We start from the raw sequence: 26,495 nt of genomic DNA, 5'->3' as shown, positions 1-26,495 counted from the left end.
TTGAATGTCTTATCTGAAAATGCTTCAATATGTCTAGCTAGGGCACTTTCTTTTTTCATTTTGGAAATGTAATATAAATGCTCACATATTCTTTCTCTTAACTTGTGGTCCGTAAACATGATTGCCAGCCCACCCCCCTTATCGGGTTGCATTATACGTATCGCTCCCTGTCGTAGCCCTTCTAACAACAATTTTTCATTCTTACTAATGTTTTGGACAATATATTCTGTTTACTGATGATTACATCAATAGGATGGAAAATGTGTTGAACAGTGAAACTTATGAATAAGTCTCTACATCAGAGGTTTATAGAGCTTATTCAAGAATTAAATCTTGGTTAAATTACCTATTCATCGAGGCTAGGATCAGTACAGACCTCTTCAACTAATGCCAGCCCCAAGAATCCCAATATTTTGTGGAATACCAAAGGTCTATAAAAGTATAACAAATCCCCCTATGAGACCATTGGTGGATGCTAGGCACAATATTACATACTCCCTGGCAAAAGTCATAGATCAAAAGTTAAATAGATATGTGATCCAGGAGAGTCAAATTTGCAAAGCCTCCTGGATCTTCCTCTCAAACATTAATGCAATAGAGTTCAACCCCATTTATAATTTTATTACAGTTGATTTAAAAGATCTATACTCTTCTATTCCTCATGCAGAAGGAGTAGAATGGGAAAGCTATATGATGTGCAGTAATGGAGCACCTGAGGATGACGTTTCCCTTGTTTGTGAACTCATAGACATAGTGCTAACACAGAATTTCATAACTTTCAATAACAAGTATTACTTCTAGAAAGTTGGGGTAGCCATGGATTCACCATGTGGTGCCAGCTTAGCGAACTTAGTAATGGCATACTGGGAGTGGCATTTTGTGAGAAACAATGAAGAGATTGCCAACTGGATTATCCATTACACTAGGTTCTTGGATTATATTTTTATGATTTTTAATGGGGACTAGAAACAAGCTACAGATATGGTTACTTATTTTAACAATACAACACAGTTTTTTACATTCACATTTACTTTCAGCTCTGAATCAATAACCTATTTGGATGTAAACCTCAGGAAAGACAGCATCACCAACAGTTATAGTGCACAAATTTTCCAGAAGGAAACGTACTCCAACACATTCCTTCACTTTACTAGTTGCCATCCATTACGTCAAAAAAATTCAGTAGTCAAGGGGCAATTAGTCAGAGCTGCCCGGATGGTGTCCAGTGACAATGAATTTGTGTTGGAATGCAATAACCTGAGTAACATGTTTAGGGTAAGATGTTATCCAGAACAATTAACCAACGAATTGATTAGAGAAGTTCGGGATAAGAGGGCTAGTAGTTTTTACAAACCAATTTCGAGCACTAAGGGTATGATAGGAGGTAACAATGTGGGGGATATGAATATGGTACCAAGGACGAGAGAATACAGTACTACAGCCCTCATTACTAGATATAGTGTAAATGCTCCAGCTTTATACTCCCTTATAAACAAAAATTGGTCATTAATTATGAATGACAATGTTCTCAGGCATAAATTTTGTGAAGCACCCAGAATAGTGTTCCAACGAGGGCAAAACCTGAAAAATATATTACAATATAAGTCAAAAGGTGCAAGTACACGAACAGGTATGGGTAAATGTAATACGGATAACTTTTGCAAACACATGCAGGTTGGCCAATGCTTCACATTGAGGGAACAGAAATATGTGACCAAATATAAGTTCAACTGTCAGAGTAGAGTGGTAGTTTACATGGCTCAGTGCCAACATTGTCCAGCTTTTTATATTGCAAAAACGGACCGCAAGTCAAGGGAAAGAGTATATGAGCATTTATATTACATTTCCAAAATGAAAAAAGAAAGTGACCTAGCTAGACATGTTGAAGCATTTCCAGATCATACATTCAAATTTAGGGCTATTTACTGTGTGAATTCAAATGAAAGAGGTGGTCCTGATTCATTGATGTTGGAGAAACTTGAATTGAGGTGGCAGCTTCGTACAGACGCCTGCCATTTTCCAAGATTGAATGAAGTGTATTCTATCTTGAGTTCTTAAATTGAAAAATCTAGAGAGGTAGGCTCATGAAAGGTGGAAGTGAGTCCATACCCTCTGGTTGTAAGGTGCTGTCATGTGGACAGAATGGGTCAGGACAAATTATTTTAATATTTTAACATTTTAATTTTTATCAAAATGAAGTTATTAAAAATATAAATATAATGAAACAAATAAAAATGCTGATTATGAATTTTAGGCTAAATATCTTAGTAAAAGTATATTTAAGGCATTACTCATAAAATATTGAAATAAATGTCACAGTTAACAATATGTGGATGTTATAGGGAAGGTTTTTTTTTTAAATGGAGGTGTGTATTGTGTCACATGATTTATGACTTTTCAATTTAAACTTTGCATTTGTACATGTCTGTTATCTGAAGAAGTCTCCCTATAAGGAGAGACGAAAAGCGCTTAATAAAACGGGCTTTACTTTTAATTGTGGGTGACCAGTGGAGTGATTTCCTAGCTATTTTATCCAGTTTGTGTTTTTTTTTTTGGCTTTTCTGGTGTTTAGATCTATTGCATACTTTGGGAAAAGAAAATCTTAGCAGAAAAAAATATCAGTATGAGACAGAACAAAATATCAACTTCTTCCAGTGCTGCAGGAACATTAGCACTGTGAAACAAAATCAAGGTACTATTCTAACAAAGCAGCTGGAAAAGTATACCCATTTGTAAATATATGATTGCTTGGAGTAAAAAAGTTTGTTAAATGTTGCTCAGCATTTTTTGTCTAAATGCAGCAGAAAGACATCCCTGGTGTACATTGCACTTTGATAATATGATGTTTTGGAAACAAACAAATCTATTGTGCATTACAGATGGCTCTCACTAGTGTGTCTTATGTGGTAAATAAAAAGGATCTGTGTCTTTCAAGTAGTTTTTTTTCAGAATAGTTCAGCAGTTCGTGTTAAATACATCGTGAATGGTGTTACTTTTGGGTCAACAGCAGGGAACTTGAAGTAGCAAAACACTCCACAATAGGGCTCCTTTTGTTTATCATCACCGATTTACTCATTTGTTTACTTTTTAACATTTTTGGCCATTTCGGATCAGATTAACAACTATCACTGGTGGCTCTCCTTCATCTTGGACACTGGATGTCATTCAAGTCTACCCCAGACCTAATCCAAAACTCTCCGATTGCCCGAGAGGAGACTGAGGTGTCCCAGTGCAGTGTAATACTTGTGGCCATATAGATTTTATTTTGCACGGTTTACCCATTTCCCAAATCACAATACTCGGCATGCAATGGCATAAGGCTGTTTTTACTGAGAATAGCCAGTCAAGCTCTATTAAAAATAGCAAGTATACTGTAGACATAAAAAGAGGGGAGCATTTTAAGGATTTCCACAGTGACAGACCTTGCTGAATTAATGACCAGGTTTTACAGATGGTATCTAAATTTGCCATAGGTGTGAAAGTGAATGCAAGTGTATGTGGTGGAAGAATTACCATGGCAGAGCTAATCACCTGGCATTATGAACCTTGGCTCTAGACGATTGTCACTGATGAAGTGACACACTGACCCCATGTGCAAAAAAACAGGAAAAAGGGGCTGCAGATTGATGGATGGATGAATTAGTGTATAATTAAGATTGTTTTTAGAAAATGTAATTCCTAAGTATTTATTCCTGTATAACCAAGTATTTTAGTGAATAGGAGCTTCTCCCAAGTTCAAGTAAACATTTAGTGATTGGAAAGCATCACGGAGAGGTTTATATCAAACTATCATGGACATGGATTTTTTAGGTTGCATTCAGTTACTGTACTTGAAAAACTTGGAAATTTCTGTTTTAAATGCCTTGAAATTTGTTCAGTTTGGTTCTTTTATTCTCAGTTAATTCTTTGTATTTTTTGGTTACCTGGTGGACCAGTTGCCTTTTTCTTTAAACAATGAAAATAATGTAATAAAAAAAGTCATCTGCCAACAAAATGTCAGTGTCACTGGTGCAACAGGTAGCACACTAGCCTTTGGTGAAGAAGGCTGTGAGTTTTATTCCTACATCAGGTAGATAGGTTTCTGACACTGCAGTGCAACATAAGAGGGGTGCTGCACTCTTGAATGCACTGTCCTTCTGATGAGACTGTAAATTGAGGACACATCTGCCTGTGTTGGTGGCATTTCAGGTAGATGTAAAAGATCCCATGGCACCTATCAAAAAATAGAGTAAGAAAGTTCCCTGATGCCCTGTCCAAATTTTCCCTAGTAGTATAAACACCACCTCAGTTCTCCCCTGAAAAGAGGCTACTAGCGTAGTGGGACAAAACCCACCAACAAAGGATGGATAGATAGCTAGCTAAACACAAATACAGACAGATATATAGATAAAGTAGCAAATATATGAAAGCACTGAAAAACCCACTGGCTTAAAAAAATGTGACCTAAGAAATACCTTTGGCCTGAAGGGTAAGAGTATGAAGCAACTGCCTGGCATCTGTACACAAGTGTTTAGACCTTATATTATATGGTGATGATGCAGGTGTTTCACAAGCAGAAGTCCTAACATGTGACATACTTGATTTGGGTTTCAGGATGATTTTCAGGAGCTAAGTGGTTAATCACCCAACACAAGTTCAAACAGTTTTAAAACCAAGGCAACATGCTTTGAACATTAGCAACTGCCCTCCGCTGAAGGATCACTTGAGTAATTACATAAAATAGGTTCTTGAATTTACTTCTTGGGTTTAGTGGATTCATCATTTTCATTCAAAAAGTGTCCATTGTTTGTAACAGAATGTATTCAACACTTCCACCATTTCATATTTTTACATTAATACAGCTATGTTCTATGTCAGTCTGTTAGACCACTGCAATGATTTATTCAGCACATTCAGATTCTGACATCAGATAATTAACTGTTTATAACATTCTACAGCTCAGTACCAGATGTTCTCAGACTGACATTATATTCTGTTGCTAAGGTACTATCACTTTATATGTGTACACCATCTCATGCAGTCAAAACATTCACTAAGCTTATCTTAGTTTATTTCTAGTGGCTATTAAGGACTTCTTTATTTGGCTAGATGTGCAGTCAATTACTGAGTTTTTAATCTCGCAGTAAGTTAGCCTCCGTCATTACAAAAGTCTTCCTGGAAGGCAACTGTTTATCAAATGTTACACAATTATTGGTTTATAGGCCTCTGGCAAGCTTACTTCTACAAATAAGTGGATAACGTAGGTAGAGTTAAACCTACCTACTGCATTACTTTTCTTAAAAGTGGCATAAACATGGACAGTTGGAAGGTAGTGCTGTTTATTATTTTTGTGCGTATGCTTATAATGTGAATAGATTGATTCAAAATGGGATATGCATTCTTATTAGAATTTAAGCATATTATAACGGATGAACAAATCACCAAAGTCTGTAATACTATAGTGATCTAAAACAGTCCGAAGGCTGGTATTATTAACCACTCCTTGTTTTCTTGAACTAAACATTAGTTTTTTAACAGCAGTAAAACTATTGCAAATGCTTGCTGTACTTACATTCTGTCATTAGTCCCAAACTTCCCCTGTTCTTCTGTCACACAAAAGGACCTTCTATTCCTGATATAGCAATGAGGCATGTTTTCATTTATTTAGTTTTGGTCATTTTCATTTTAAATCCCTTATTAAGGTAAGCGCAGACTTCTGTTTTAGCCTTTCTGTATGCTTCTAGAGCTTCAGCACTTATGCCTCACTAACAATCCCCATCCACATAAAAAGGGTTACTCACAGCTAAATGACATGTACCAGGAACCTTACAGACCACATTATGAAGGAGTGATAGGCAGCAACGTTTAGAGTCTTAAGTGCTGAAAAACAACATTTTTACATCAGGGTTCCTGGGCTTCCAAGTTTCCCCAGCTGGAACAAAACTAGAAAACATTTGCTGTACATAAGGGTACTTAAGAATGGTTCTTTATGACAGACGTATAACTGTATCATCATCTCTGTCTCTCTCCTTTCCACAGTTGATATTCACAGTGTGGGACACACATATCTGTACCATCCCCTCAAACTAAGGCTATTGTCACATGATTCTGAAATATCTGGACTTCAACACCAAAGTACAGCTGCTGGTATGAAAACACAGCTCTTTCACTGAAGTGCAGTTCTTTTCCAAGTGATGTCCACTTGACAAGCGTCACTGCACTGATGCAGAGTTTTAATCCTGAAATAGTAAGCAGGTAGTGGAAATACCTGATAATTCTTTGATTCAATAAAATCAAAATAAAATACAATAAGCAGGAGTGATGCAATACATACCTATGCATCCTGAACGCATTTGGCTATCACGTAAGATCTCTATGCACCTTACGTTAACACAAGTGATACCCACATATTCCAAAGAGCATGTTTAAAAACTTGACAATGAGAAATAATAAAATTAAACAGCCTCAACTCTCTCACAAAAATACTTACAAAAGAGTGGGAAGAATTATAAAACAGTTTTCATGATGAAGTATCCAAATCATATTTGTACTGGATCAGCAGACAGGGAAACTTAGAATACCAAAAATTCATGTTTTCAGCACAGCTCAGTTTATATTTCACATGCATTTTTGCCTCATTGTGAATTTGCTGGCTCGTATTATTTCTTGCCCCTTGCAACAGCTTTGCCTGTGACAGTACAGTTTCTTCACTGGTAGTACACTACAAACTCAACTCAGCTCAGAACGCTATAAAAATCCCCTCTGCTTCCAAACAACTGCAGTCATGAAGCAGGAGAAATGAACAAGGTGTAAAAGCTGGGCAATGTTCAAAGGAAAGCATCTCAAATTCTCTGAAGTCTTCCCAAAGGATGCAGCAGTTATTCCAATACACATGTAAAAACACTGAACCCAACAGGGTAATAACTAAGTAAAACAAACAAAAACACAAATTCACGGACTGCACCAAGCTGTTTTAATGAAGAGCTAAAAGGCTAATTTGGAGCCTTTTAGCTCTTCATTAAAACAGCTTGGTGCAGTCCGTGAATTTGTGCTTTTGTTTGTATTCCAATACACATTTCTCATGACATTTGCTTATTGTGATACAGAGAATCAAGCTCATGTTAAGAACAATGTGCATCTCATAGCACTTTTACGCTTCCAATCTCTTCAACTCCCTTTCAACTTTCTTCTATTACTTTTAGGGGTGATATATTCCCATTTTCTAAACACAAACACACACACACACACACACACACACACACACACACACACACACACACACACACACATACGCACGCACACACACACACCTCCACTTTTTTTTTCAGGAGTTATTAAACAGAATGGCCAGTTACCCAAGAAGACAATCATACATGTGTATATATAATTATATGTACAGAAAAGGAGGCACAAAACCAACAGTTGGGACACTTTTCCATCCTTTTCCCAGAAAACAAAAGACCTTCCCAGAAAAATAATTTCACCACAAAATGTCACGGCTAACTATCACATGAAAAAACATCATATGTCGCAGGCATAATATCAAACATAACATGCATCCCAACAGCTGCCAACGACTTTTAAAAATGGAAGCACATCTCACATAAAAATAGTACAGAAGAGTAGAATGTCCGTTCTATAAAAGGAAGGAAGGGGGGAAAAACATTTCATATACACAGTTATATAAATGTCAAAGAGGGAAGTCTGAAACCTACCAGGCAAGACCTTCATTGCAGTTCTTGAGAAGCAGAGAAAACGAAAAAAGACAGCTGAACATTCAGATAAGAAAACAGGATTCGGACAGAGAAACCATTGCAAGCTGGACAGTTTGTTTATGACATACAGTACCTTTTGCTCTGAAATGTCAATGCCATTGCTGTGTTCATCATTAGTTGGTGGGGGGGGGGGTGAGAGCTAAGTGGATAAAAATATCAAGTGATAACAACCCTCTTGCATTTATTGTTGGAACACAGTGGAGTGCCAGCAATGAACGCACTCAGAAAGGCATTCATTATCTTGCAGACATAACTGGCCTGTTTATTTCTACAGAATACTGAGGAGCAGTAATGCAAAGCAAAGGTAAGAAGTGCAGGACCCCATAGCCATACTCAAAGGACATTAAAGCTGTAAAGTACGTGAACGCACCCAGCACACAGATGAGTTACATACTGCATTCCATAGAGGATTCCTGTTGGAATACTCTTCCCAAATCCATGACACTGCACTGCACAAATCTTCAGCACTCACTCTAAAAACCTAAAGAATCGCAACTTAAAAGTACAGGACATGTTTTAGTGTTTGCCACAAAGCAGGTGTTAAGTAACTGTATCACAAAAGGTGGTCAGTATCAAATAAATGGCACAAATAAAACACTGTCAGTGTCATAACAGGAATGATAATATCCAAAACTGAGCAGAGGTATGATCTTCGGTTGGGACTGGGGTGTTTATGTACTTTGGAATACACAATGGTCCAAGACAGCACTATGGCTCTCCATGCCTGTCTGCAGAAATAAAGTTAACATTACATAACAAGGGGTGTGACGGAGATCAGTTCATTATATGGCACATAGCAAGAATAAGCTCCTACTACATTATGTAGGGGAAAGACACAGCAGGTCTAAAGCTTAGGACAAAAACAAATTGTGGGGGGGGGGGGGTTGCTTGTGTCCAAAATACAATGGAGCAAATGTTCTATGAATAATGTAGCTGTGTCCAGAGCATGGCAGGACTACAGAGTGCAGCAGGAAAAGAGAGGGTTAATACCATTACACAAGGGGAATACAGTAATGCTAAAGCACGAGGCTGGTGTCCAGTATGTCATATAAAGCAAAAGGCAATCACTAGCACAATGCCGAGAGGAGACATTTATCTCATAACAAAGGAATGCTATATTACAGCTCGGAGACTTGCATTCTAACAGAAGTGACAATGTGTGCTACTTTAGCAAAAGGGATTACTTGTTCATTAGGCAACAAAGAGCAGCTGGACTTACATCGACCTAAAACTAACAGATACCAGTGTGAACTTGATAGGTGATAGGACTACTGTAATGTTACTATTTCTACAATTTCCCTGCTACACTTACTTATTGATAATTTAACATAGTATTTTTTATTGTTTTGAGTATTATACCAAATATTTGTTTATGTTCTATCTTATTTAAACTCTTACTTTTATGTGCTTCTCCAAATATATAAATGTATGTTACATGTCATTGTCCTATTTGTAGTTGTAAGAAAATACAAAGGGAACTGGAGACCAGGAAAAGTAAAATTTTATTCAGCGCTTTCATCAATTTTTAACTATGACTTCTTCAGAGGTCTGAAGAAGTCATAGTTAAAAATTGACGAAAGCGCTCAATAAAATTTTACTTTTCCTAGTCATCCAGTTCGCTTTGTATTTTCTTAGTTTTGCTCCTTTTCGTTTACAATGGATTCCTATTTTTAATTGTATTGTTTTGCGACATGGTCCAGCTGGTGGCTGAACAGGATCTTGTACCAGTCCTCCAACTTGGTTATCAAACAAACAAGCAAATGGATGGGTAAATAAATCCATCCATACACAAACTTATTAATAAATAAATAAATTGCACTTTCTTCCCTTCATTCCTTACATACACTTATCTATTTCATGTGATCTACTGTATAACAGAGTGATACAGATCAGACATTTTCCCTTCATTTCTTACATACACTTATCTATTTCATGTAATCTATATCACTCTGTTATGCAGTGGATCAGACATCTTCCCTTCATTCCTTACATACACTAATATATTTCATGTAATCTATATCACTCTGTTATACAGTGGATCAGACATCTTCCCTTCCTTCCTTACATACACTTATCCATTTCATGTAATCTATATCACTCTGTTATACAGTGGATCAGACATCTTCCCTTCATTCCTTACATACACTTATCTATTTCATGTGATCTATATCACTCTGTTATACATTAGATCAGACAGCCTACTGGATACCTGTATACTGTACATCAGACTTTCTTCCTACATACTGTTATGCACCTCATACAATCTGTATCACTCTCTAAACTCCAAATGACATTGTACTTTATGCCCCACACTCCTAACTATCCCACTGCCTACTGCCTCCAACTTGGTCTATATCACATTCCAGTACCACTTCATTTAACTTCCCCATATAGACTTTCTTCTTCATTCCTCTATTCTCTATGTAAACCCTGTAAATATTGTAAATAACTTATGTCTGAGTACTGCCCTGGACCAAGGATGAGCCCCCACCAAGCAGGCTACATGATGTAACCAGGTGAGAGAAGTGCATATGGATCAACAGGCCCCAACTGTGTAAACGTCCTCCCCATTCATGCTATGTGGGCATTACAGGACTTAGGATAACCAGTAAACTCTGATGAATACCTGGATGATAACTCTTTCCCAGACTCCACAGCAGTAAGGCGGTTGGAGTTGATGGTTGATTGATAACGAGAAGTGAAATAAAAAAAAGTGACCTACTCCTTGCAAGAAAGACCACACAAAGACAGCTAAACATGTTATACAACACACTGAGCTGGAACAAACATAAACTGTGGATCATGATGAATTATGAAGAAACAACAGTAGCCAACCAAAGTATAAATGCCATAAACAAAATGAGGAAACCTAGACAATTTATTTCACTGTAAGAACATTTAAGCTATGAAATAACTTTAATTGTGGAAACGTGAGGACTGATGCCTTGCACATACAAAGGATTATGAGTTACAGTTATACAGGGTATATTACATATAGGAGAAAGTGGATAGTGACTAACAATTATAAGCCACAGATGCACGATTTTTCATATCTTCACTGTGTCAGTGTTATAGGTTCTGTGTGTTTGGGAAACCAGAGACTTAAATCTGATTTGTTAGAGAGTGCAAAGTGGCATGCACATGAAAGCATGCACACACCTATCTTTAATCAAGCGTCACAACATGAAGGAAAACCACATCCTTACATTTAGAGTGAATATAGGAATGTGCACTTTGATCCAGCAGCTGCAGAGTAGGGGTCTCCCAACTACCATCTACCTAAGAAATCATGGACTACTAAATGACCATGTGGCCAGTGAAATCAGTGAAAACAGTACAAACAAACTAAATATCAAAATTGGTACATGATAAACACAGACATGTTAACAAGATGCTCTTGGGGGCTGTGAGCTGGTTATAAAGGTTAAAGGTTAAAAGCAAAGTATATATGCCACGGAGCAAAGAAAACAGTGGAGACACATGACACAGAAACATCATACTGTCAGGTAAGGTAATGTTAACAAGGGACAGAGATTGGAACAAAGGGGGCATATGTAGCCCACAGAAGGCAGAAACTTCAGTTTGACTTAATGAAATATTTTTTTATACAGAAAGAGTGGTAGGACACTAGGACAGCATGCTGGAGAGAGCAAAAGTGTTGCAGCAACAACTGGGCAACACTGCCTGCCCAGTGATACAGAAGGAAGTATCCTGTATAGGACACTGGTAACCCAAAGGCAACAAGTGGCTAAGCTCAGGAAGTTAAAAAACAGCTATCCCTCTCTCTCTCTCTCTCTCTCTCTCTTTCTCTCTGGGAAAGGGAGAGTTCAGGGGTATTGGACTGCTCAGGAACCAGCCCATGGAGATTCTGTGTGCCACAGCGAGCAAGCACAGTAATATGTAGAAAGTCTAGCAGCTACTGCATCACTGCAGGTCAGGTGTTGTAGAGGGGAATACATGCTGGGAGTGACATGAAAAGACACCATTCCTGCAGTGAGGCAGACATTAAGATTGTACTATCCCTATAGGAGATGAATCGCATGCTTTGTGCAAAAATGACTACCAAGTACTCAGCATCACACAAAGGATTGAGCAAAAATAATAGACTAAATTATGGGAAAGTTATCCTTCCACAGGCTCAGCCTTATGTTCATATTTTAAAGAGTCACAGGCTCAGTGTCTATTAAACAGCACAAACAAAATGATGCAACATTAGGATAGAAGTCTGCATGCTACATCACAACTCCATTGTCTGGAAGGGGATCTCTATTTGTGTAGCAGAATTAAATGCAACATGTCTGTATATGTGCACTGCAATGCATGTCATTTATTTTACTTTTATTTTTATTTTTTTTTATTTAAAATGCATTAACTGAGGTAGAGTACCGATAACTAGTAACCAATTTCAGTCTCAGCTTGGGAAATACCAAAAACAAGTCAGAATTGTATTTAGTGAGCGTATACTGAAAAGTCACATCAGTAAAATACAATCATCAGCAAGCAAGAATGTAAGAATTAGATACAGATATACTTGACATTATTTATATGCATGAGTAAGTACTAGGTTAGCTGCCCTTGTGCGTCAAGTTTAAACCTAGTCAGTTTCCCTTTCATCTGTGAGAATCAAACCCCGCATCTTGTGACTGTGAGGTAAACACTTTAACCATTATAACAACCTTAAACCCATTTACAATGATTCAAAACCTTCACATTCAGTAAGTGAGGTTTGTGTGTAATAATGTCAGCTGTGTATTATGTACGGGAGTGATAGGATAGGTGAACTGGAATAAAGGATGTCAAGCAGAATGGATAGTGTATGGAATGAGAAGTTATATAAAGCAGAAATTTATATAGGTAGAATAACAGACTGGCAAAGTTATAGTTGGAGGAAAGGTAATAACATTTGGCCAATGTGAGAAGGTGAGACTTCAGATGATCCCTAAATTAAGGGTAAGATGAGGTGTATTTTCTTGTGTAGGAACATTCTCCAAGAGTCTTGGACCTATTATAGAGATGCAGTGATTTGTGCCATTAAGTTTGTTAATTGGGGGGGTTGTAGTGGCATCTGAGCATCTAAGTAAAAGACTAGTTTACTAACAAAAAGAAAGCTTGGTTGCTTAGGAGTTTGAATAGTTGGGATCCTACAAAAATGTCAAACCTTTACTGACTAGGGAAGCATTTTGAATTTTTTTGGTGTTTAACAGTGATGCTCTTTTTTATAGGTAGGGTAATGCATCTACAAATTGTATTGGTAATTGTTTGGAATTGTATAGAGTTTATTTTTGATGTTTAGGCTATGAGGTGGAGATCACATTTAAGTTGAAGGAGCATAATGCCTTTGCCTATGGCTGTTTTGGAGTTAAGAAAGATGCAGATTCAATTGGCCAAAGTAGAAGGGAACTGACCTTTTTCCTTGTGTTGTCAAGGTGAATTGAGAAGTTGAGGGGGAGGTCCAGCCAAATGGTGAGGTATTTAAAAGAGACAGTGTTTTCTGTGGGGGGTGTTGTGGTCAGAGATATGCAAAGAGTTTGGTGTGTTTTTTTTTTTAAGTTTCTACTTGCTGGCAAAAATCGTAGTTTTGGTTTATCTGGAGTTCACAAGGAGGTATTTGTTGGACAGCCAGTGGATTATACCTAGGAAATCTGATTTTAGGTCTTTGCATTGTTTATGTGAAACTGTACCATGCCATCTATACACAGTAGGATGTTGAGATGATACAAATCAAGAGAATGTTTTTTTTTATAATGATATAGAATAATAGGTGAACAAGTATGGAAACGTGTATTATTATTCTTTTTTGAAGGCTAACTGATTGTGAAACTGAGGTATGAACTTTGATGGAGCTAATTTTCACTTTGATGGTTGGTGAGGTAGCTTTGAAACCAAGGTAGGGATTTAAGACTTTTGCTAATCTCTAGTACGTGATGGAGGAGGATTATGTGATCAACGAGGTTGAAGGCCATTGTAAAGCTGACAAAGATGGCACTAGTGAGCTGGCCTTTGTTCATAGCTAGTATTTCCTCAATTAAGGTCCATGTGGATGTGAGTGTTTTCTGTCAGGACCAAAAGCTGTGTTGTTTATGGGGAAGTGGATTGTAGGCAGTGATATAGCGGGTAAATTAAGTTTAGATAACCTTTTCAAGCAGTTTGTCTTGTGTGGGAAGGAGAGAGATTAGTCAACACTAGGAATCCTTTCCCAGTTCTAGATTTTTCACTCCACTCCACTTCAATATGATCTATATGAAGTTCTCTTTCAGCATGGCCACAAATGTGACTTCTCTTCTGCAAAGGACAATATACAGCTATTTGCTGGAATATATCAAAAGAATGACTGTCCTGGAGTTGACACTGAGGATAGAAGTTATGATATGCTAATGAGCTCCTTCCCATAGAACAGGATTTGACTCAATCACCTTTCATTTGCCAAAAGTGTAACACTGAGAACATCATTCAACCAGACAGTGCTATGTTGTCCACATAGATTGGTGCTCTATGACAGTTAACAAATAAGCTAAGAAAGGGCAAAACTTTTTAAGAGTTTAAAAATAAAACAAGACAAGTTGTGGGCACTCCAATCTCCCTTATTTCTTTTGCTTTTTCAGAAAATTCTTCCCAAATCATTTTTAAACTAAAAAAAAATCAGAATGCTGCTAAGTTCTATCTTCATGTGTATTTATTTATTTATTTTATTTTATTTTACATTTGTTGACATGTCCATTTTCAGCGGGGAGAAAAGCTCCAATAGTACATAAAAGTTCCAATAGTACATAGTAGGTTACAACAATGTTTGACAGCTAACATACGATTGTAGTTATGCACTAAATAGGAAGAAAAAGTTACATTAGTATGTACAATAACAATTATAAAGAGAAAAACAAAGCATCATATAGTTAGTATAAAAGTTACATTAGGATGTACAGTGAACAATTATTATAAGAAACAAACCTACAAGTAGTTAGTTTCAAGTAGATGGCTTGAGGCCTAGGAGGATAGTAATTTCACTGAGGAGGTTGAGGGTTAGTCTGGATTAGAACATTGGCAAAGCCAGTGGGATTTGAAGTGGTGGAGAGGCCATTTCTGAAAGTATTTAGGGAGGTTGATTCGTGAGACTAGGTGGAAGAGAGTTCCATATTTTACCCACTGTGTTTGAAAACAGAGAGTCACCTCCTGAGTTACAGGATTTGATTGTGTAATCTGTGAGATGATCTTAGTCTATTTAGGTTGGTATAAGGGGTACTATTCCAGACAGGCGAGTGTTTTCAGGTTGAGAGAGTATTTTGTAAGCAATAATAAGTTGCTTCTGTAGAAGTAGATTTGGTAGTTCTATCCAACCTAGGTTCTGAAGATTAGTACAGTGATGGGTTTTGTAGGGCAGGCCTGTGGCAAATCTTGCAATATGATTATAACAACAAGAGAGTTTAGATAGATCCGATTTGTTGGGATTTGTGGGAGGCATACAAGAGGGTAGAAAGGAGATGTCAGAAAAGATTTTATTCTATAAAGGGACCCCAGTTTCTTATTAACAGTTTTGATAGTTTGGTTGATGTGCACATCAAATCTGAGTTTGTTGTCACTAATAGCTTGGTATGAGGATCGGGGTGATGGTGGTTCCATTGTTGGATTGTACACAAAAGGGAAAAGTTGGTGTTTTATGGGTAGGATGGAAGAGTAGCATTTTCGTTTTTTTTGGATTAAGGATCAGTTGGCGTTCTGATAACCAATTCTCAACTGCAGTGAAACAGTCTTGAGTGTTGGATAATAGAATAGTTGGGGATCTATCTGAGCAAATTAAAGTCGAGTCATCAGCATATTGAATACATGTAGACTCTGGGATGACTTTGTTAAGATCATTAATAAAGATGGAAAATAGAAGAGGGCCAAGTATGGAACCTTGGGGGACTCCTATGGTGTTGGGTATGAGGTCGGAGAGCTTAAAATTCCAGTCCTGACACAACAGTGGGATGGAAAAGGTATGGACCTATACTCTTGAAATGCTCATGAGTTCTCCTTTAGAGGAAGATGTGTGGAAACAAGCTCCTACTTGACCACAGTGGTGTTAATACAGGTGAACTTTAATAAATCAGTAACAGCTATTTAAGGAAGACAGCAAGATTTTTTTTAGTGTTTTGGCAATATTTCCCCTAGGCAGTACACATAAACACTGGGCCACCCATGGAAAAAGAATCACAGGACCTTGTGGGACAAACCACTTACAAAATGTAGCTCTATCCATTTTCAATACCTGCATAATCCATTCCATGGTTATGGAGAACTGGCGGGTATACTGGCAAGCAGTGAGTATAAGGCAGGAACCAATACCAACTAAGATGGCAGTCCATCACAGGATGTGTGCACACATACGCACACACAGACACCCGGCTGTCTTCAATATCCTTCAGTTCATCCACCAATATGTCTTCGTTATGTGGGAGGAAACTGGAATCCCCAGAAAAACAACATGAATCTTATAGTGAAAAATAATCCTGTGGCTTATTGGCTATATCTCAGTTTACTATGTGTTTGTTTGCATCTACATATGTGTGTGTGTGTGTGTGTGTGTGTGTGTGTGTGTGTGTGTGTTTGTGTATATACACATAAATATATATATATATATATATATATACACACACACACACACACACACACACACACACACACACACACACAGATGTAGATATATAGATATAGATATATATTACAACATGAGTGTTGACCTGATAGCAGTGCTTTAAACTTGCTTAGAATGACATCCCTCCCCTCCTAGACTCACAGCAAATCTTCAGTGACTGCACCTTCTCAGATAACAATGTGGAAAAGAAGTTAAACTGTTTTACCACTTACAGCATACCATTTGGCATGACATTAAGAGACCAGTGTACTTGAATTTGATACTGTCACCCTCCTTAAATGCAGTCTGACACTGGAAGCTACATATTACGTTTACCTACCTTTGCTCTTCACGTAATTTGGAAGAAATGAAAGGAACGCTAACATTAAGGTTATTTAACAGAAATTACTGGTATCATATGCTTGGAACTCAAAAAATGTGACTTGCATTCCATGACATGTTGTACAAACCTCACTTACTTCTCTTAGTCACACAGTAATTACCTCAAGTAAAAGGCCACAGCTTGCCTCCGGAATGTTATTGCTACAAACCTCTGTTTAAGAGTTGAAACTGCTTATGTATCTGGCTCAGATGCTATGTATCAAATGATTATTACATACAGTTTTATTTAACCATATTACAGAGCATCCAGTCTACACTCATAAAAGCAGACCCCCTCAACTAGCTAAGACTTTATTTCATTCTAACATTTTCTGAAATCAGTGTCAGCATCCTGACATCAACAAAATAAAATGGGTAAACTTCTACTTAGCTGGACTACCATTATCGATTTTTTTCTAGAATGTTCACCTGGACTACAGATATGAGCCAGAATATCTCCATTCAGTAATGGCACAGTCACTGCAACATTATTATAGCTGGGACAGCCCAAGTCACATGGAAAGAAGTATTTAAAGTTAAATAACACAGATAAAACAGTTACATCAACTACTCAAATAATATAAAATCTGTAAGTCATAATTTCTTGTAACATAACACAAACTCTTTGAGAAGTAATTTGTCTTGTAACTCAAATTCTTCAAGAAGTCATTTCTTCTCGCACAACATAAAATCTTCAAACAGCAATTACTTGTCATATAACACAAAATATCTACAAGTAGATAAGTGGTAATTTCTTTTCATAAAACACAAAATGTAGGAGTTGTAATTTCTTGTCAAATAACATATAATATTCGACTAGTAATTTCTTGTCATGTAACACACAGGGCCAATTTATTTTTCATATAACACAAAATGTTTGAGTAGAAATTTTTAGTCCCATAACACAAAACCTTTGCATCGTAATTTCTTGTCAAATAACACAAAAATCTTCAAGTAGTAATTTCTTGTCACATAAAATCTTTGAGAAATTCATTTTTGTTGAATAACAGAAAATCTTTTGAGTAGTAATTTCTTGTCCCATAACACCATATCTTCGAGTAGTAATTTCTTATCCTGTAACACATCTTTGAGTTGTAATTTTTTACCCCATAACACAAAATCTTCGAGTAGTAATTTTTCGTCAAATACAACTAAAGCTTTGAGGAGTAATTTCTTGTCACATAACACAAAATCTCTGTGTAGTAATTTCTTGTCACAAAACATTAAAATCTTTGAGAAGTAATTTCCTGTCACATAACATCAAATATTTGAATAGTAACTTCTTGAAACAACAATAACTTGTAACAGTAGTCTGCCATCGTGGCGATGACTGTCCCTTGCAAATCCCCTCATCAAGCAATTAAAGATGATCTGTCCAGGATTATCTTCTGTCCTTTGAACCTAGTGAATGCTGGGATATGCTCCAGCTACCATTCCTTGAAGAAGAAGAAGAAGAAGAAGAAGAACAAAACAATCAGATAACTGGAGAGTGAATGAATCGGCCAGAAACATAAGCATGGAGCTTGAATTTCTCTCTGGCCACCAATGGCATCTGGAGCTTTATCAGGCCTCTGTCTCTCACATACTCCTCTATTCTTCTGGGATAGAATCCTACAGGAAAACCAGACATGGATTCTCAAACGAAAAGAAGCCCAGTGTGGAGATTGCCAATGTTAAAGCTGGAAGTTGGCAAGCATGGAGGCTTCATAGTAACTCCTGATGAAAAGGCACTCCCAATAAGTATACTCTCCATTAGCTCCGATATTGTGTTGTGTGTTAGGATATTTAATATGCCATGTCTCCAACCTGCACTCTTCTCTAGAAGGAAATGACTATTCAATAAGAATCTGCTATGTCACACTAAGTACATTGTCTCCTACATCCCTATGCTGTTGTGTGTCAGGAGTTTGCCAGGTCTTCTACCTACATTCTAGTCTAGAAGGAAGAGACTAATTACCCAATAAGAATCTAATGAGCCAGTAGTAGAAATACAGCTGGAATGGACCACTTACTATGGCAAGGACCTACCACTTGAAAGTACCCTTTCATGGAGAGTACCTCTCACAGCCTATCAGTCCCCATTGCAGAAGTAATATGCATTGGTGGAATATACAGCCATTGTGAATCTTGAAAGGCGGAATTCTGAAGCATGCTCTGAAGAATTGCAGCAGTGAAGCGGGAATAAAATGGCCTAAATGGCCATGAAAGGCCTGATAGTCATGAAGAAGTCGATGCACACAAGACAGTCAAAAAAATGTTACAGTGAATATCTTGTCTTCGGCACTGCCTTTGACATAGGTTATAAATAAAGGGCCCCTGGATCAGCTTTCCCACCTGGTAAACAGATAGAACCCCCCCCGCAATAAAATAAAAAGTCAGTTGCATAGTAAAAGTGTAAGACTTTTTTGTACTGGTTGCTAAGACTCTAGGCTATGACAAAGGGAGAGAACCAGGTTCTAGAAATGCTCAAGAATGGAGGAAATTATCAATGTTTAGGCTCCTTCTTCCTCATGTGACTAGCATATCTTTTTTTAGTACTGAGGATCTCCACTGCCCCCAACATACCTCTTAACTGATTTTCACTGAATGTCCAGATTTTCACCTCATATTCTTGGCCTGTTCCTCATAAAATGTGTGGTTTTCTGGCAAATAACTGAGGACTGAAGTCACTACATAATGACATAGATATGAGTTTTAGGCTTCATATCCTTCAAAAAAATGCATGTTCACACAAATCCTGTTTTTGAGTAACTTTCTAAGTATATAAGAGCAATATTTAAAATCTGTCCCTATTTTTGGGTCTTTGCCCCCTCCCCATTATTTTGGGTTTTGTCCAGATTTCTTGTGCTAAGAGGTTGAGAAGTACAGCCCCCAACATGAAGTCCTCTCATCCTTTCACAAGCAAGGAAGCACTTTTTTTCTGAATAAGTTTCATGTCTAATGGTACACTGAGGTTATTGTTGTTTGTCTTTTCGGCTTTTCCCGGTTAGGGGTTGCCACAGCGGAACACCGGTCCGCTAAAGATTGGCAGTAGATTTTTTTATGGTGCCGAGTTGCCAGCCCAACGCCCAACCTTCAGCGAAGGAATGCCCATTCACGCATATCTTTTGGAGGCCACTCGATCGCGGGGAGGACATGCATACTTCACACAGAAGGCATGCTACCGCTGTACCACCGCAGGTAATCCACAAAAAAGAGAGCCTACCTGTCCTCTTCACCTTCCTTCATTCCTCAAAAATGAGAACGAATCTGAAACTAAATAGGAGGAGATTTTTCGTCTTGCAGAGGATAATGCTAGTTGGGGACTAAGAAGATGATGTTCCTGTGTTTTTCAACACTACGGCCTCCTGACAATTTAAAATTTTCCCTTGCAAAACTTTGCTTAGAAAAGAAATAACAAAGAATTAAGGTGCTGACGTTACTAAGCTCACAAGAAAGTGCAGTTCAGCAGACGTGTTTGACTGACATCACTGGGCTGACAGTTGTACTCTCAAGTTTGTCAGTGGAGGTGGCAAATGGAGGCAGTTTGTGGGAAAATATAATCTGAATGTTGCCTTCCTCCATTCTTCTTCTTTCGGCTGCTCCCGTTAGGGGTTGCCACAGCAGATCAACTGTTTCCATTTCTTCCTGTCCTCTGCATCTTGCTCTGTCACACCAACCATCTGCATGTCCTCTATCACCACATCCATAAACCTTATTTTAGGCCTCCCTCTTTTCCTTTTACCTGGCAGCTTCATCCTTAGCATCTTTTTCCCAATATACTCTGCATCCCTCCTCAGCACATGTCCAGACCAACGTAATCTTGCCTCTCTGGCTTTGTCTCCAAACCTTCCAACCCAGGATGACCCTCTAATATACTTATTCCTAATCTTGTCCATCCTCGTCATACCCAGTGCAAATCTTAACATCTTCAACTCTGCCACGTCAAGCTCTGACTCCTGCCTTTTGAACAATGTCCCTGTCTCCAGCCCATATAACATAGCTTGTCTCACTACCCTCTTGTAGACCTTTCCTTTCACTCTTACTGGTACTCGTCTGTCACAAATCACTCCTGATACTCTTCTCCACCCACTCCATCCTGCCTGTACTCTCTTCTTCACCTCTCTTCCACACTCACTATTACTCTGAACTGTTGATCCCAAGTACTTAAACTCATCCACTTTCGCCACTACTACTCCCTGCATCCTCACCATTTCTCTATCCTCCCTCTCATTCACACACATATATTCTGTCTTAGTCCTGCTGACCTTCATTCCTCTTCTCTCTAAAGCATATCTCCACCTCTCTAGGGTCTTCTCCACCTGTTCCCTACTCTCACTACAGATCACATTGTCATCTGCAAACATCATAGTCCACTGGGACTCCTGTCTGATCTCGTCTGTCAACCTGTCCATCACCATTGCAAATAAGAAAGGGCTCAGAGCTCATCCTTGATGTAATCCCACCTCCACATAATATTCTCCTTCCTGGGAAGATTCTAAAACTCCATTGTGTTAGTAATAGTAGTGTATTTATGTCTTTAAAGTGGCAATGGCTAGTGGACATCCAATGCCTGTGAGTGAAGTTCAAACAACCTCTTCTGCACTCTGCAAAGGAAAATTCTCACCTTTCCACAAGATCAATTGATTTTGGGGCTCTAGCGATAGGCATCACTGCCAAGCTGTTGTTTACTGACTTCAGTCACATTGCATACTATTGATTCTTCAGTTTATGGCTGGACTCCTTTGAATTTACCCTTCTCTATCCACTTTTGTACTTTAAAAGGATGCTTACCATTACAGGCAGAGGATGAAGATCACTGCATTAGATTACATCCCTCAAGCATCTCTTTGTTAAAGGTAGCACAGGTGTCTGACTCTGGTGCACTTTGTGTCTACGCTCAGCACTTCACAAGACAATCCTTGAATGAGAAGGATTTATCTGTAGCACACCAATTTATTGCTGAGCTGGTTTGTAATAAAGGAACCCAGACCAATCAACAAAACCAGCAATAGTAATATTGTTTTTACTTTCATTAACTTCAAAGACTCCTGCCCACACTCAAACAAACAAAGGAGTGATGACTGACTAGTCGCACCTGGCAGGAGAAACTGAGGAAGGCACAGAAGACAGACAAAGAGAGAGACAGGCAGAGGGGCACCCTGACATCCAGATGCCCCTAGCAATCACAGAGAGAAACATGCTCCTCCTCCCTTAATAGGAGGTCATCCTTTGTCAAGGAAAACAAAATCGGGTCAGGATTGACACTGGCTTGAGGCAGAGTATCCCTGCATATTGCTACTACTGCGCCGAGGACCTAATTCGGACACAATTTACTTTACAAGTGTAAAGCATTCTTGTGGGTTTTTCTAATATAAGAAATTAGCACATAATGACAAAAATAGTTCCTCTGTGGGTTACTTTCAACATAACATATACGCTGCACATAGTAGCACTTTTAAAACAAGTTTATTTTGACTTTGGTTGTGCCAGTTTGTGCGACTATATGACTTACAGCACTGTAAATTTATAAGCTACTTCAACCAGCATGCCTTATGTTTTTGAAACAACATTTTGGCTACTGTCATGCTATCTTCATTTGCTATGCTTTAAGATGAATTTTAATACTTTATTTTCATATCAGTAACATATGTGCCAGGGAAACAAAACAATAAAACAGAAAGCTGGTGTACTTGAAAGAGGAACACTGAGTTCCTTCTGGACTATTTACCTCATACTCTGGAGTTGTTTCTGGCATTGAGAAACATGAAACAGTCAGCGAAAACTGCCAAGTCACTATGACAGTGACAACGGACTTCAGCTATTTCAAGCAATAAATGAAAATGTATAAAAATGGAAAGGTAGTGCATGCACCTGCATAAATTGCACCTTTCAAATAATGGATACATTCCTCTTTCTGCCCCTTTCCCCTGGTAGAGTCCCTCAAGTTAGATACCTCTCTGGAGAAGGAGAAGAAGAAGTCAACTTGAAATAATGTAACAACTGAGAGATCAGAAATGAAGTGGATGGTTTCCTCCCAGTTACCAAACTTAGACCAATTCCTGCACTTCAGCATGACAGATAGGGTACCATAAGCCAAGTGACTGTCTGACACAAACTGATGACATAAAAACATGCCCTAGGGTGGCACATACCAAGGGTGTCTAATAATGTTAAGTAACTAGTTCAGGATCTGTTGTCAGCATCACATGTTCCCACTAAATTGTAGTTAACTATAATCTTTTAGCCATCTTCCACTACACTACAAACAGGCTATCAAAGCTGGCAGCAAGGACTGGCTGTGAAACATTACGGATCACACTCATTTGAGCAATCACTAGTGTTCAACTGTCTGGCTTTTCCTTAGAAAGCCAGATTGTCAGCGTACCAGGAATTTGCCCTTTCTGTGCAGTTGTACAGCTTTGGAATCAGTGTAGCGTAGCAGGTATGGGGGGTGTAGCCCCCACATCATAGGAGTGCAGGAAGGCTTGTTCTTCTGCAAACACACTTTTTAGTATGTGTGGTGTGCACGTGTGTGTGTGTGTGTGTGTGTGTGTGTGTGTGTGTGTGTGTGTGTGTGTGTGTGTGTGTGTGTGTGTGTGTGTTTGTGCAGTTGGTTGGTTCCAAATGCTGTTAGTATTTAAAAGCTTCCACTCATTTGTGATTGCAATTGTGTAAAGAGATCACAGACGAGTCAACTACCTGCCAAGGGGCAGTCAAAATCCAGTGCAGAAAAGGGAAGACCAAGTACTAAATATGGGTGTAGTTGGGCCTTTGAGGTCATCTCAATCTTCGCTGATCAGTGGCCAAACTAGTAGAGAAACAAAAAGAGTCTCAGTCCTGCAGGTCAAAGATTAGACCTAGAAATATGTTCTGGAGACTTTAGGGTCCACTGCTTCCATGCTTTAGGGTCACTCACTTGACCACAGAGTGAAGGAAGGTAGTGAGTACACTACTGATTCAGCTAGCAGAAGTGAGTGCCTAGCAGATGTCTGTTTCTGTTTCTAATTTTAGGTTGGCATGACTTCTCAAGACAGAATGAAAACCGTCTTGCAAGTTCACAGATGACTAAATTGGGAGCTATTATAGATTCCCCTGATGCAAACAAATGATTGCTGCCAAAGCCATAGATTAAAACGTCACTCAGTCTACTACGGGTTACTGAGAGGTAATCTTTGCTTGGCATATAAGGTATCTTCAAATCCAGCTCTGATGGGCCTCTTGCACATCTGCAAACCAAACAGTATTGGGAATACTAGATCTAAGGACATGAGCTTTGCCTGCGATATAAATTAAACATGCTGGAGAAAGTGATATGTGTTTCAAAGGATCCCCACACTACAGAAGAGGCTCCCCATCCATGTGAAGTGGAGTTAATCCATGACCCTTTTCAAGTTAAACCTTGATCATTGTTTGGGAAATTGGAAAATTCACCTCTGGTCTGACCCCCATGTCTCTGATGGACAGAGGCCAACAGTAAATTAACTAATCTCAAACTAACGTACCCTCCCACCACATAACCTTTAGCTACCTCCTTACTAGTATACCTCAACCACATAGGCATCCAATGTACTTGAGGACAAAACTGGGTTGGGTTACACGGCCAGGCTTATAAAGACCCTGGTGGTCGATAGCCTAGTACAAAATGAACCTATGAACTGGTAAAGCAGCCGAGGCTGCCAAATGAGCAGGGAAATTTGAAAAGGAATACACAAACCAATGCTTCTAGGTCACTGCTGAAAACAAGGCGCTAAACCTTAACTGGTTTATAAAAAATAGAAAAAAAAACAGAAATAATTTTACAGAGTGGTACTACCCTGGTTAAGTAATGTGAGAAACCCAGGAAAATGTTAAACTATGCTTCAGTATGGCAACTGTGGACCAAAGCTAAAGGAGCACACTGATACTGTTGGGTTATTTATCTGAGGGCTGGACAATGTTGGTGGACTAAATGGAAAGTTAAAATTACTTATAAATTTATCACAGCACAGTTTCGCAGGAAGGGTGTGGTATCTTTTCTGACTGATCACTTTTTTCTAATGAATGAAATTATATCTGTTGTATAAAGCTTAATTTGAACAGCAACTCAACAGCAACTGGAAAGAAATGAGACCAAGAAAATTCTTACGCACATTGGCTATTAATGTTCTCACAGTAGGCTAAAATACAGAGAAATCAGCTTCATGACTACAAATAAATGCCACTCATCTAAAAACCTATAGTTTGGGATTACAGGACTGACTGGAGACTGCTTATAGCCATGACAGAGACTAGCAGCTGAGAAATTATTATATGAGAAATGAAGTCCTGGCCAAATGGATGTGAACTGTTTCCACAGTGTCTATAAAATTCTTGCACTAGCTGCACTGTGGACGAATGTCATACAAAATGTGGCCTGTTGGGAAACGTATCACTCACTGGCATATTACTTCTCCATGTTTCAAGTACTCATTTTCTACTTCTCTGGTGTGCTTTTAATTCAAAGATCCATTACGTCATGTTAAAGCAATACTCTAGTCCAAACAAGTCAGTCTTTGTCATTTGGCGTCACAAGAAATGCTTCTGGACTAAAGAAGCACTGGTGACGCTCATCCCTCTACCTAGCAATAAGCTGTGCTACTTGTATTTGATAGTTACACAAAAAGTGACATTTGTTAAATTGTTAACCTTTGTTGCCATTATACTTCCTCAAATTACTGTATACCCAAAATCCATCCGATCTTTATGGATATAATATGAGAGGAGAAGCCAAGGGATGGAGTGGGCTAGGCCAAGGCAGCTCAGCAAAGCCTACCAAATGTGAAAGGATAAATAAACCAAGGGATTGAGTAGGCTAGGCCAAGAAAGCTCAGCAAAGCCTGCCACTGATCTACAAGTTACTGAAGCTAACTTTGTCAAACACTGTTTAGTGAACTGACATTACAGTGAATTCTGTACTGACTTACATGTGATAAAACACAAGTTAAGAAAGACAATTTAATCTGATCAATAGCATTAAAGAAACAGGAGCTTTTTTTGTTGTGGACAAGACTCACTTGCACTGCCATGAGAAAGACTTCACCCCACACCCCCCTACTTACATAAATATATCACAATGAATCAGAGGAGAGATGAGATTGCAAAGTTGTTCAAAGCTCTCCCAACATGGGGAGTTTACAGTGGAGTTTGACTCCTGTAAAAGCATTCTAAGTGTTACAACATTAGACAAGAACTCACAAAAGTGACAGTCATGTATTTAACAGAGTGATCTTCAATGAGGTGAGTTTCAGTAAGTTCAAGTGAACCCATCACACACACACACACACACACACACACACACACACACACACACACACACACACACACACACACACACACACACACACACACACACCAACATTTACAGTGGTCTTTGAGAAAGCAATAAGCTCATATATCAGATGTGGTATTAAAAAGGGTTTTCCTTAGTGGAAGCTCCGAGGAGTTGTAGTTCAAATGTGACAATGCACAAAGACGTTTTTTTTTTTTAACTGGTGGTCAGTAAGACCTTTGAGCTAGCGATATTGTAATGAAGTGGAACATTGTCCATTTGTACAAGCAAATAAGAGCAGTGGAAAAACTATTTTTTCTCATCTAGGTAAAACCTTCAGAGACAAAAGACTCTGTTACTGGATTGTCCCTTTAAGAAAATATCCACAGTACAAACCAATAAGCTTTTTTTTTTTTAGTTAAGAAATAGCCAATCTATCTACACAGCATTTCTTTTACAGGAGATACAGAACCCATACAAGTTT

The 26,495-nt window shown here is 38.4% G+C and overlaps 1 protein-coding gene across 9 annotated transcripts in view; it reads right to left on the bottom strand.

The window, feature by feature from the left end:
• The window catches only part of PLEC (plectin), a 1,553,583-nt gene that overhangs the window by 708,661 nt on the left and 818,427 nt on the right, over positions 1-26,495 (bottom strand). Inside the window, exon 1 of one of the 9 annotated variants that reach the window (XM_044067400.1) lies at positions 7,695-7,725. The exons of the other annotated variants lie outside the window; for them this stretch is intronic. Within the exon in view, the coding sequence (XP_043923335.1) occupies positions 7,695-7,710 (16 nt within the window). The 5' untranslated portion in view covers positions 7,711-7,725. Of the gene's footprint in view, positions 1-7,694; positions 7,726-26,495 lie in introns of those variants that run through there. 9 annotated transcript variants of the gene reach the window in all.

Source organism: Protopterus annectens, chromosome 3.part1 (assembly GCF_019279795.1).
Source record: "Protopterus annectens isolate FY-2018-M chromosome 3.part1, PAN1.0, whole genome shotgun sequence".
NCBI lineage: Eukaryota > Metazoa > Chordata > Ceratodontiformes > Protopteridae > Protopterus > Protopterus annectens.
The sequence above is the reverse complement of the archived record's forward strand: the minus strand, read 5'-3'. Positions and strand labels throughout refer to the sequence as shown.